The sequence below is a fragment of the Lactuca virosa genome, chromosome 2 (assembly GCF_052849685.1).
Source record: "Lactuca virosa cultivar CGN04683 chromosome 2, Lactuca_virosa_CGN04683_v6, whole genome shotgun sequence".
NCBI classification, from domain to species: Eukaryota; Viridiplantae; Streptophyta; class Magnoliopsida; order Asterales; family Asteraceae; genus Lactuca; species Lactuca virosa.
This window is the reverse complement of record NC_136427.1, coordinates 215,069,828-215,083,386: the sequence shown is the minus strand read 5'-3', so window position 1 is coordinate 215,083,386 and position 13,559 is coordinate 215,069,828. Positions and strand designations below refer to the sequence as shown.

The following is a 13,559-nucleotide window of genomic DNA, read 5'->3' as shown; positions in this document are numbered from 1 at the left end:
AGTTGTAGGATGAACTGCTTCATCAAAAAAGTAAGTTATAAACTTGGAGGAGACAATCTTATGCCATTGTTCAAGAAGCTCTTCTGATGTAATGGTCACTACTAGATCAATTAGCATCTCAAGCAACATGTTTCTAACAATAATGTGTTTCCCCATTGACTCTCTTAAAATCTCATTTCTTGATGTCAGCTCTGGTGGATCAAAAGTCATGATCACAAACCTAACAACATGTTCCAGTTCAGAAACCAAAAACCCATCTTTCAATATCACTCCTAGAAGAGTCACCCCTGTGAAGTGTCACTAACAGATGCTGAACGAGGTTTATCCTTCGCAAAACTGTAAGATTATGGTTTATCCTTTGTATTAGAACTGTTGCTGCTACCCACAATGTCCAATCTAGTAACACATGTTCAACCATATCTGGATTTGAAAGAACAACACAGTTTGATGTTTCTGTTGGTAAGTCAACATTCCCTAAAAAATCATCCATATCTCCATGTGAAATATATTTAGTGTTATAAAATATAAATAGTTAAATACCTTGACTTTATCCAATAACCTTGAGAAATTAAGAGGAAACCCTGATTTTCCTTCCATTTGAGAAGGATCTCTTCCATCACCACCATATGTAAATTGAACAATACATGCACTTGCATCTCTTACTATGTTATCATAGTAAATTGATAAATCCATGTGAAGTATATTTAGTGTTATAAAATATAAATAGTTAAATACCTTGACTTTATCCAATAACCTTGAGAAATTAAGAGGAAACCCTGATTTTCCTTCCATTTGAGAAGGATCTCTTCCATCACCACCATATGTAAATTGAACAATACATGCACTTGCATCTCTTACTATGTTATCATAGTAAATTGATAAATCCATGTGAAGTATATTTAGTGTTATAAAATATAAATAGTTAAATACCTTGACTTTATCCAATAACCTTGAGAAATTAAGAGGAAACCCTGATTTTCCTTCCATTTGAGAAGGATCTCTTCCATCACCACCATATGTAAATTGAACAATACATGCACTTGCATCTCTTACTATGTTATCATAGTAAATTGATAAATCCATGTGAAATATATTTAGTGTTATAAAATATAAATAGTTAAATACCTTGACTTTATCCAATAACCTTGAGAAATTAAGAGGAAACCTTGATTTTCCTTCCATTTGAGAAGGATCTCTTCCATCACCACCATATGTAAATTGAACAATACATGCACTTGCATCTCTTACTGTGTTATCATAGTAAATTGATAAATCCTCCAATCCTTTGATAAGTTTTCTAGACATGTAACCCGTGTCAGCTGTTTTCACCTGTGTGTGACACATTACAAAATTACCATAATACCCTTTTACTTATTATTTTTAAAACTTCGTTTTTTTAAGAGAAATTACCGTTGTGTCCACAAGACCTTCTCGTTCTCCCATGGTGTGGAAGAAAAACTCAGTAGCTGTTAAACCACTGTAAAAAGAATTTGCTACAAACCCTTTTGCCTGAATTGAAGAAAAAAAAAGATAAATATAAAAGAAAGAAAGATGATAGTTATATGTATGAGGGGTAAAAATGTAAAACATACAGCAGGGGTTTTTGACATTCTTTGAAAATGGGAAGACTTCTTCTGTCTATGAATCCGTTTGGAGCTCGTTGACCTCCTACTGATTGTTGACCAACACATGCAATCATTTGACTTATGTTGATTGGAGAACCTTTGGACCCACATTGAGACATAATTAAAAGGTTGTTTCTCCAATGTAGTTTTTCCATACATACCTGTTTATGTAAATTCATTATTCATTTAGTTGATTAAAAAAACATGGAGATAGATATTAATCTATTATTACCTTTCCAGTTTCACATCTGATCTTATTTAGTACACCTGTGATCTCAGCTTCAAGGGTCTGAACAACATTACAACCAGGTTGTAACTTGAGCTTTCCTTTATTAAAATCCAATATGAAATTATCACATTTTTTATTCCCTTGAGAAATAATTCTATTTGTGTTTTTATTCAAATTATCCCCAGGTTGCACATCATCAATTCCTATTGAGAATCCATGGTTTCCTATCCATTGAGCACTGCATCATAAATATAAATAATAGAACTTAATATAACATATCTTACTTTAACTAAATCAGATTCAAGAAACATAAATAAAAAAATGTGATAATTTTGGTTACTTTACATACTATTTGTTTCACAGGTGCTTGTCCTTTTGTGTATGACAAGCACTTCTATACTTATTTTTGTAGATAGATCAATAGAAGGGTGACTCTAATGGCAGCTCTACTTATGTAATCAAGGTGTATCTAAAATTCCAAATGACTTTTCATTTCTTTTGTTCTTGCTAATTTGTAGCATTATCTGTTATGTTTTGAAGGTGGAACTGTTCGCAGATAAGAATCTTATTGGTGCCAACTTGAATGACATGTAAGATCCTTATGCAATCATCACTTGTGGTACAGAAAAGCACTTTAGGTAAAATTTATAGCAAGATTTGGTCAATTTCAATTAAGAATCTCACTGGTTGCTTTTGTTTTATAGAAATGGTCATTTTTACTGATGTTGATCTGCAACTAAATGGTTCCTGGTTGAAGAAATCCAATGTGGGGAGAAGAATTGGATTTTTCTGTGGATGAACTTCCTGTAAAGGTAAGCTTAGCTGTTATCCACACAAATAATTTTGTAGTTGTTTCTTTTTATTAATTTTTTTAATCATTATTCATTTCTTGACAGATCAATGTGTCAATATATAAGTACGACATCCCTTGAGTAGTTCTCCAAGGCAGGTATGTAATTTTGTCTTATTTCCTCTTCTTTTTTGGCCAATGCATCTTTTGATCAATGTACTGTAACCATTGAACTATTATGATAAACATGTTCTAATGATTTCGTAGGAAACATGATAACAACCTCCATTAATGATTTTAGAAAGACAAATAGAATTATTTTTTTATTCCCTTGGTGGATGCGCTGGAGAAAGTTAGGGTGGATTCGTGGGATGTTTAGCGAGGAGAAAACAGGTTGATGCAAGTGTCGCTAGAGCTGAGGGTTTTCAGTTGGCCAAACGTCTCTCTGTTTTCAATCAACTTACGTATCATCACCTTTCACCTTTCATCGTCTATCTGTTTTGTTGATTAATACACGCTGTTTCTCCTAGTGTCGTTATGCAATGAATTTGTTATATATGTATGTATGTATGTTAGTATGTATGTATGATGTTGGGATGCATTGGTATCAATTAACCTAAAAGTTAAACCAATTTTATCAGGAGTTGGAGCAATAATTGGAGCTGGAGTTTACATTCTTGTTGGAACAGTTGCTAAAGAGCAAACAGGGCCTCCAATCACAATATCATTCCTCATAGCCGGAATAGCAGCTGCACTTTCAGCATTATGTTATGCAGAACTCGCATGTCGTTGCCCATCTGCAGGGAGTGCATATCACTATTCCTACTTATGTGTTGGAGAAGGGTAATCTCGTAATTTCTCCTAACAATTATCTTATTCATATAATCATATTTTCTTTCTGCAAATCAATATTCTATCCCCTTCAACTTCCAGTGTTGCTTGGTTGATTGGTTGGTCCCTGATTCTTGAATACATACTTGGTGGAGCAGCAGTAGCCCGTGGCATATCCCCAAATATGGTGCACTTCATCTCCTTCTTCTTTCAACCTAATTTTTAATTTCAATTTTCTTTTTCTTTTTTGAATTATAATTTCAATTTTAAGCAGGCTGTGTTTTTTGGAGGTCCAGATAAGCTTCCTGCTTTCTTAACTCGACCCATCATTCTTGGAATTGTAGTTGATCCTTGTGCTGCTGTTTTAGTCTTCATTATAACTGGACTACTTTTCACTGGAATCAAAGAGGTATTTTAGTCCTTTCAATTAATGACTTATTCTTATAGCACATATTCTTAAATTTTATTATACTAATAGAATGAATACTTTTAGAGTTCATTGGCTCAAGGCATAATCACAACAATAAACGTTGTAGCCTTGCTTTTCATCATGGTAGTTGGTGGATACATAAGTTTCAAGACTCAATGGGTGGGATATAAAGTTCCAGGCGGGTAATATGTTTATTTTTTTCACACGTGTTAAATTACCATTTTACCCTTGGCAACATGAAACATGTTTCTGATTTTTAGGTATTTCCCGTATGGAGCTAATGGAGTACTTGCTGGATCTGCAACCGTTTTTTTCTCATATGTTGGTTTTGATGCAGTAACCAGCACAACAGAAGAGGTAACACTAGTGATTGTGATTGTGATTGTTCTTTCTGAAGGGTATAATTGTAATTTTCATATTGTTTATATTACAGGTGAAGAATCCTCAGAGAGATTTACCTATTGGGATTGGGGTATCACTGTTTATATGCTGTGTTTTGTATATGTTCGTATCTGCTATTGTGATTGGTTTGGTGTCATGTTCCCAATTAGACCCTGATACCCCTATCGCCTCTGCTTTTGCTAGTTATGGAATGAATGGAGCAGTGTAAGCATACAACATTTCTTTCTGAAGAGTGTAATTGTAATTTCATCTTTATTTACATCTAAAATCATTATCATGATTTCAGATACGTTATAACAATCGGATCTGTTATTGCTCTCTGTGCTGCTTTAATCGGTGGAATCCTTCCTCAAGTATATATATGCATGTTTCTTTTTTACTTAATGCACAAAGCATGTCTTGATATAGGTTAATTGAAAGGGAGGGTAAAATGGTCATTTATACATATTCTGATAGTCATTCGGTAACTTTGATAGTTTTTGTATTATAATGTTTGGTTGTATCATTATTTGATGTTTTTTAGTATAATAATTTGATGATTGTAGTATTTTTTTCTTTTAGAATCATAATAAAAAAAATGATATTACAAGTTCGCGACGAATTAGTGACAAAAAAATAATAATAATAATAATAATGCATGAATTTTGTGAGGGATTAGCTACGGAAAAAAAATCACGTCTAAAGTTTGCGACGGATCAGCGACGGAAAAAGAACAAAGATAATTTGTGAATTTTGCGAGGGATTAGCTATGGGAAAAAACCATGTCTAAAGTTTGCGACGGAATTTTTTTTTTAATATATGAACTTTGCAAGGGATTAGCTACAGAAAAAAAAAACTGATCAGGGAAGTTTTGCGACAGAACAACGACGGAAACTCTTTAACAAATTTTGTCGTATGTCCTGGGTAAATGTATTGAGAGACGGATATTCTGTCGCTAAATTTGTCGCAAGGAAAAATTGATCCGTCGCTAAAACCTTCGCTGAGTCATTAGCCACGTTTTAATTACCTATGTAGTGAAGCTGTCGCTGATCCATCCCAAACAACATTTAGCGACGGAATAGCGACGGATTCGTCCGTCTCTAAAACCCCTGTTTCTAGTAGTGTTAGAAGTAATTTGTTTTATTTAATATAATGGTTGTTTCAGTAGTACTAATTAATTAACTATGTACGTATAATTTATTTTAGTTATAAATCTATTATAATATAATTTATAAAGTTAGTGTAATAAAAAATATGGGTCAAGTTTGTAAAAACCTAATAATATAAGAGTTGTTTTTACAAAAATTACAAAAATTATATTAAGAGGAATATACCTATTTTATTCATTTTGGTTTTAGGCAGGAGAAAATTTAATGTTAAGGGGAATAGACCTATAGAGAATTTGATTGGATAAATTACATAAGAGCTATTAAATTTTAGCCACTTTAATGGTTTAATTATTATGAATAAAAATATTTTATTAAAGCCATTTAATTTTGATACATATTTGTCAAATTAAATGTATCTGATGAAATATTTAGATTCGAATGGGTCAAGTGACCATGCAAAAGTATACAAGACAATATAAAAGTTGGGAAAAAAATTAAGACAATACTGCAAGAGAGTTTTTAAAAAAAATGGAAAAAAAAGTTAAGAATTAAAACTTATAAACCATTTTAAAAAAATCTTAAAAACTTTATACAAATAGTCAAATATACATTTGTATAAGAAACTAAATTTAGGGAGAATCGTAACAAAATTTTAATTTCTATCTAAATTTGTAATAAAATTTAAAATGTATGTCAAAATGTAAAATTTGAAAGATGAGTGACTTATTCAACCTGTGCTAACAAGTAACTATACAAAAAACATAAGTAATTGTATTTTAAAACGTGTTCATACAATTTGTATTTAATATATTTTGTTTTCTTGCGCCGGATAAGATGAAACTTTTTAGTAGAGTACATCGGATCACGCATAACAATATTATATCCCCTAAATCTATGAATGTAGTCTTCAAAAGAATTGGTTTAACCATACAAAAAGACATAACGGTGCAACTTGTTGTCTGTTTGTCTTCTCATTCTTTGTACGATGATAACTAAGATGTATTAATTAAAAAAAATTAGTTAAATGAATTATTACATTCAAAAAGAAAAATTTTAAAACATAAAATCGATTACTTAACTTTAAAATGTTTTAATAAAAACCGTTTCAAAAACGTTATTACTCAATATATTATAGGTATTACATCGAACCTATCTATTTCTATAGTCTTTTTGTCTCTATCCAAATGAAACAAGAAACTTGTATTAGGAATTTAGGATAGAAAAGAGAAAACACAAACATATTCTCTAAAACATCCATAGATATCCATATCGAAAATCCAGAACACATCTACACAAAAATCCATATCTACAATATTCATGAATGCCATTCCAGGAACACCAACACCCTTCTATGGACATTTTGAGGCCGAATCCGGATTTGTCTGACAATCCACGAATATCCATAATACCCCTCTACGAAGACTCTAATGTATTTACCAAGTTTCTTAATTTGCAACTTTAGTAAATCGACTTGGTTTATTATCCATTATAACTAAGCCTTACAAACATTTTTTTTTGGAGTGACATCCCTTGTATAAAATTACATGAAACTAATGTTTAAATTTAGCTTATCATACATAGGAGTATAGGGCTCAAAAAAGCTTTTAGGTCAAGTCATGTCGTTTTGATCTTAACCTCGCATGGTGTTGTCCCACAAAATAAATGATATATTTTGTTTTGGAGTTTTCGCATTTTATTTCTCAAATCAAATCACACAAAATCTTTACGGAACCTTATTTATAATACACCAAAATATATATATATATATATATATATATATATATATATATATATATATATATATATATATATATATATATATAGAGAGAGGTAAGTTCAATTGAGAAAATAAAAAAGGTTAAAAATGGGGAATCATTCACAGCCACTCATTTATTTTTGCCGCAAAAGCCTTAATCGTACCGGCCTAAATGTGAAATGAATACACATGTGTTTTCCAACAAAGCATGTTTCCTTAAACTATGCTAATAATTACCTTAATATATACAAAAACATAGTTTTTTCGTTTTTTTAATTTTTAAGGAGCTATTTTTATCGAAAAATGATTTTAAATATATCAAAATTCATAATTTTTTATTCTCTTCAAATAAACATCCATATTGATATAGTTTTAAAATAAATTAAAATTTTTAATTTTTTATAGTTTCAGCTATCGTTATTCATAAGTGAATATAAATAAATCAGATTTTTACAACAGTACATTCGTTATTCACTTATGAATAAAAAAATGTTTTTAAATTTTTTTACAGTTTAAGTATCGCTTATACTACTTATTCATATATGAATAACAAATTAACTGTAACAAAAATCTAATAAATGTTTTATTCATATATGAATATAAAATATGACGACAACTAATACACGTTTTATTCATATATAAATATAATATATGACGAAAGATGATGTAAAAAAATATATTTTAAGTAAGAAAACTTTATTACGAGTTATATTCATATATGAGCAAATACTCAAACTATTAAAAAAAAGTCAAGCATACGTTTTATTCATAAGTGAATAACGAATGTACTATAATAAAAATCTGATGAATTTTTATTCACTTATGAATAAGAAGAACTGAAACTCTACAAAAAATAAAATTTTTGTTTTATCTTAAAACTATATCAATATGGATATCTATTTATAGAGAATAAAAAATTATGAATTTTGATATATTTAAAATAATTTTTCGATAAAAATAGCTTTCTAAAAATCAAAAAAACAAAAAAAAAAGTATGTTTTTATTTATATTAAGGTAATGATTAGCATAGTTTAAGGAAACATATTTGGTTGGAAATCACATGTGTATCCGTTATCCGTTTCCGCCAGTACGCCTAAGTGTTTTGCAACAAAATAAATGTGTGGCTGAGAATGATTCCCTCATTGTCAACCTTTTTTTCTCAATTGAACCATCCCCTATATATATATATATATATATATATATATATATATATATATATATATATATATATATATATATATATATATATATATATATATATAGGTAAGAGTTCATTTGAGACGGACATAATTTTGTGAGACCGTGAGACCAATTTTTTTAGTGAAATATTCTAATATTCTAGTAATCGTAAAAATATAATATGTATAATATTCTAACATTATCTGCTTTTAGAATATTTTAATGTAAAATGTGTTAAAAATATTGTTTTAGAATATGAGAATATTACATATATTATATTTTTTTTGAATAACAGAATATTAGAATATTTCACTAGAAAAAAGTGGTCTCACGGTCTCACAAAATTAGACCCGTCTCAAATGAACTTAACCCTATACATATATATATATATATATATATATATATATATATATATATATATATATATATATATATATATATATATATATATATATATAGAGAGAGAGAGAGAGAGAGAGAGAGACAGAGAGAGAAAAAAAAATCAATACATAACCATAATTATTGGTTTTTCAAAGAACCAATTTTTTTTTTCAAGTTTTAAATTTTATTGTTTATCGAAAAAAAACTAAAAATTTCTAAATTAATAATTTCACATTGTGAATGCTAAAAAATAAATAATATATTTTTCGAGTTCACCGCTTTAATTCAGATTCACACTGTGAATTTGACAATTTTTTTTATCGAATTTGATATCATTGGAAAAATGATAAAAAGTTATGAGTTTTTATATTTTTAGTTTTTTTTTAAAAGATAAGCTCTAAGTGATGAAAAAAAGATTGGTTTCTTGGTTAATTATATTTCTCTATTGAACCTCACTATATATATATATATATATATATATATATATATATATATATATATATATATATATATATATATATATATATATATATATATATATAAAAGTTCAATTGAGAAAATAAAAAATGTTGAAAATAGGGGAATAAATCTCCGCCAATCATTTATTTTTGCAGCAAAACTCTCTATTGTACCGGAGGAAATGAGAAATGAATACACATGTGTTTTCCAACCAAACATGTTTTTTTAAACTATGCTAATCCTTATCTTAATATATATACAAAAATATAGTTTTTTTTAAAGAGTTATTTTTGTCGAAAAACTATTTTAAATATATCAAAATTCTTAATTTTTTATTCTCTATAAATAGACATCAATATTAATATAGTTTTAAGATAAAATAATTTTTTTTATAGTTTCAGCTTTCGTTATTCATAAGTGAATAAAAATGTATCATATTTCATTACATTACATTCGTTAATCACTTAGAATAAAAAGTATATTTAATTTTTTTGTAGTTTAACTATCATTCATATGTGAATGAAACATGTATTAGCTCTTCTCATAAGTTATATTCATATATGGATAACACATTTATCATAATTTTGTTACAGTTTAATTGTTATTCATATATGAATAATGAGTTCGAATTTTCAAAACACTTCATATTTTATTAACATACTACTTATTCATATATTAATAACGAATGTACTGTAACAAAAATCTGATAAATGTTTTATTCATATATGAATATAACATATGACGATAGTTAATACACGTTTTATGTACATATGAATATAACATGTGACGAAATATGATGTAAAAAAATATATTTTAGGTAAGAAAACTTTATTATATGTTATATTCATATATAAATGATACTTAAACTATAAAAAAATTAAGCATATGTTTTAATCATAAGTGAACAACGAATATACTATAATAAAAATCTGATACATTTTTATTCATTTACGAATAACGAGAGCTGAAACTATAAAAAAAATTAGTTTATCTAAAAAACTATATCAATATGGATGTCTATATATTGAGAATAAAATTTATGAATTTTGATATATTTAAAATATTTTTTTCGATAAAACTAGCTACTTAAAAATAATAATAATAATAAAATTATGTTTTTGTATATATTAATGTAATGATTAACATAGTTTAAGGAAACATGTTTGTTTTAAAACATGCGTGTACCATTTGTCCATTTCCGCCGATACGTCCAAGTGTTTTGCATCAAAATAAATGTGTGGCTGAGATTGATTTCTCCATTCCCAATCTTCTTTTTCCTTCAATTGAACCATCCTCTTCCTCTCTCTCTCTCTCTCTCTCTCTCTATATATATATATATATATATATATATATATATATATATATATATATATATATATATATATATATATATAGAGAGAGAGAGAGAGAGAGATGTAGGTTTGATTGTGAATCAATCAAATTTTCAAATAAATAAACAAATAAATATATATTAGTAATATTAAAAATATATTAATTAATTTCCCAAATTAACTTGTGATATCCCTTTATTTCAGGGATCAATTTCTTATTAGTCCGATTAAATCCCCCTCCACCGTAAGAAGACTAACGCCGGTGAACTGAATCAGCCTCTTTCTTCCTCACACATACAACCGCTTCTTTCTTCTTCCTTTTGCGTCGTCGGTCACCTTCCTCCTTGTCTCCGTCACCAATTCATCGTCCTCCTCGCCAGTGCTTCCTCCGCCTAATAACAGTGACACCAACCTCCGCCTAACACCAAATATAGGATACTCGAGTGACACCAAAGTTGAAGTTGGATCGATCGTAGATTGAAATGAAAGATTTTTATGGCCTCTTGATCACTAAAAACCATTTATAGTCTCCGATGAAAATCATTATACCCCTCCTGCTTTTTTTCCCAGGTCGTATGTGCACGACAATGGCAGTGGCTCAATTTCCGATGAAATTCATCTGACTGATGCATGCTTAATCTCCATCAACGGTTGTAGACCCCTTTCCCATCAGCCATACGTAGGTAAGTTTTATAGAATATTACATATTTTCTACACTGGATTTATTAATTCAATTTCGGTATACCTGCAATTCATTTTTGATTACATCAGGAACCTTAGCACTTGCAGTCGTTGTCCGTAACCCTACAATTGACTTATTACTTATACTAGTAAAACAATGTCTTTTTTCCTTAATTTCTTTTATATATTAGTAAATCTAATGTCCGTACATGAATTTATCATCTGCTATGAATTTATGGAAAATGTTGTTTGGCCATGGAAGCTACTTGATCTCTTTCACTAAATGAATTGGTGGTCTAATGTAACTCATTTTTAGCTTCTCATGTGTGGTTATCTGATTAAAAAAATTCATTGTAAAAGTGGTATGATGAAGCCTGATCGGTTGAAAACCCTCTCTCCAATATAGATTTAGGGGAACTTGAGGTAACATGAGCTTGTGTAATGGCTACTTTTGTTAATCCATCAGGTGATACTGCTCGGATATAATCCCAAGATTGTTTTCAGGAGTCACATAATGTTCATCAGATAAAGGATTTGAAATGTATAGTATTCCATTCCCGTTGTCAAGGGAATAAAGACAGAGTGAATCAGAATTCTGTTGTTTAGGTTCAATTACAGTTGTCAACTTTCAAGACTTTCTTAGATCTTGCTGGGAATCATTTAACATGGAAGGATTTAACAGAAGCATTTTATGTAGCTTGTTTTCCTCTTACTTTATTTTCTAGTTCTTTTAATCCTGGTTGGGCATCAGGTATGAGGTATTTCAGTAAGTTTTTCTATTTAGTGGTTATGTTTGATTAAGATGAAGATATCACGTTTTCCAAGGTACAAATTAGGCAGAATTTTAGGCTTGTTTCAAATTGTTCTTGGAGTACTAGTCATAATTGTAAGCATTTCAAGCATATATAGGTTCTACTCAACTGGATTCTTAATGTATAACAAATATGATCGTGTAGACCATAGGATGATATAAAAACATCATGATGTAACCATGTAACTTCATCTGAATTTTAATTTGCTATTTCACTTCAGTGGCTAGTTTCTTACCCTTTTGCAATTGTAATGTAAAAAAATGTAGGTAATGAGATGCATGCTGATTGCTGGAGATGTATCTAGAACAACTGAAATTAATCAACTTGTTATTTCCCGTGTATGTAGTAGGGAATGATGTGAAACCACCAGCATGGCAATCACATTGTTTTCTTACAGAATGGTTTTTTTATTCTTTTAGAATGGATTTGTTATTCTGTCAGAATGGATTAGAGACAATATTATCTCAGAATGTGTAAGTGTTTTACTTAGATTTCAATGTTTTTATTTGATTTTTAACCATTCTCAATTTTATTCCTTTAAGAAAAAAATTAATTGTTAACCATTATTAGTCATATTCTTTCCGAATGAATGTAACCTATGTTCATAATTGTTTTCTTTAAGAATAATGTAATTGCTGATTCTAAAATATTAAAATTCGTTTCATATAAAATCTGTATTCATTAAAAATATTAATTTTGATAATATATGTTTATAGTATTCCGTCATAATAGAATGTTTTTTTTCAATGTAATCATGAACACATTCTTTTAGCATGTCCGCATTAATTTAATTATTAACAAGAAAAATCAGATTTTAAAGTTAAGAGAATTAATTATTCCTTAAAATCTGCACTTTTTTTTTAATTTATGTTAATTGACTAAAATACATTTATAATGAAAGTATATGGTGTTTTTCAATTATCTTTAATTCAATAATATTTATTAATCATTTTCTTAAAATAACTAAAATCATTGGTCCACAATCAACCATACATCCACACAATAGATTGTTGGAGATGTCATGGTGACCCTAAGGGGCGGTTTACGGTGGCTTCGCTATGAAAGGAACTGGAAAAGAAAAATCAATCGGAGACAAGCAAGAACAGATGGATCAAATGGATCACAAAGAAGGTGAATATTTTTTTTTGGAGACTCTTAAAAAACAGAGTTGCAGTTAAAGATATTTTAGGTCGAATGGGTATTAGCCTGGATTTGTCGATATTTGGAGTTTGTAAAGAAAAGGAAGAAACGGTGAAACATGCATTCTGGGACTGTGGTAAATCGAAAGACGTTTAGGCCAAATTTCACCGGTGGTGCGGCCTGGTGGATCGTGAGCCCAATAGCATGGAAGACATGTTAGACAGGTTAGAAGCCCAAGCCCAAATTCCGTTGGGAAAAAAAGGTTTTTAGTCGTGGCGGGCATAGCTACATTGAATTATATATGACAACAAAGAAACGGAGCAATCTTCCAAAATTTAAACCGAAGTGATGAGGACATTTTTTTAAAAGCTCAAAAGGAGGCGTTCTTGTGGATTGACAGTAGATCAAATAAAATAGATATTGAT

General features: G+C 29.2%; 1 protein-coding gene across 1 annotated transcript; it reads left to right on the top strand.

Moving 5' to 3' along the window:
* Window positions 1-2,618: 2,618 nt before the first annotated feature.
* Window positions 2,619-5,700, top strand: LOC145158209 (cationic amino acid transporter 2, vacuolar-like). Its single transcript, XM_079077137.1, has 13 exons — window positions 2,619-2,666; window positions 2,791-2,803; window positions 2,912-3,037; window positions 3,286-3,487; window positions 3,578-3,662; window positions 3,750-3,884; window positions 3,969-4,087; window positions 4,166-4,262; window positions 4,339-4,511; window positions 4,594-4,715; window positions 5,120-5,210; window positions 5,322-5,416; window positions 5,645-5,700. The coding sequence occupies exons 1-13, from the start codon at window positions 2,619-2,621 to the stop codon at window positions 5,698-5,700; spliced, it is 1,362 nt and encodes a 453-aa protein (XP_078933263.1).
* The last annotated feature ends 7,859 nt before the right edge of the window (window positions 5,701-13,559 follow it).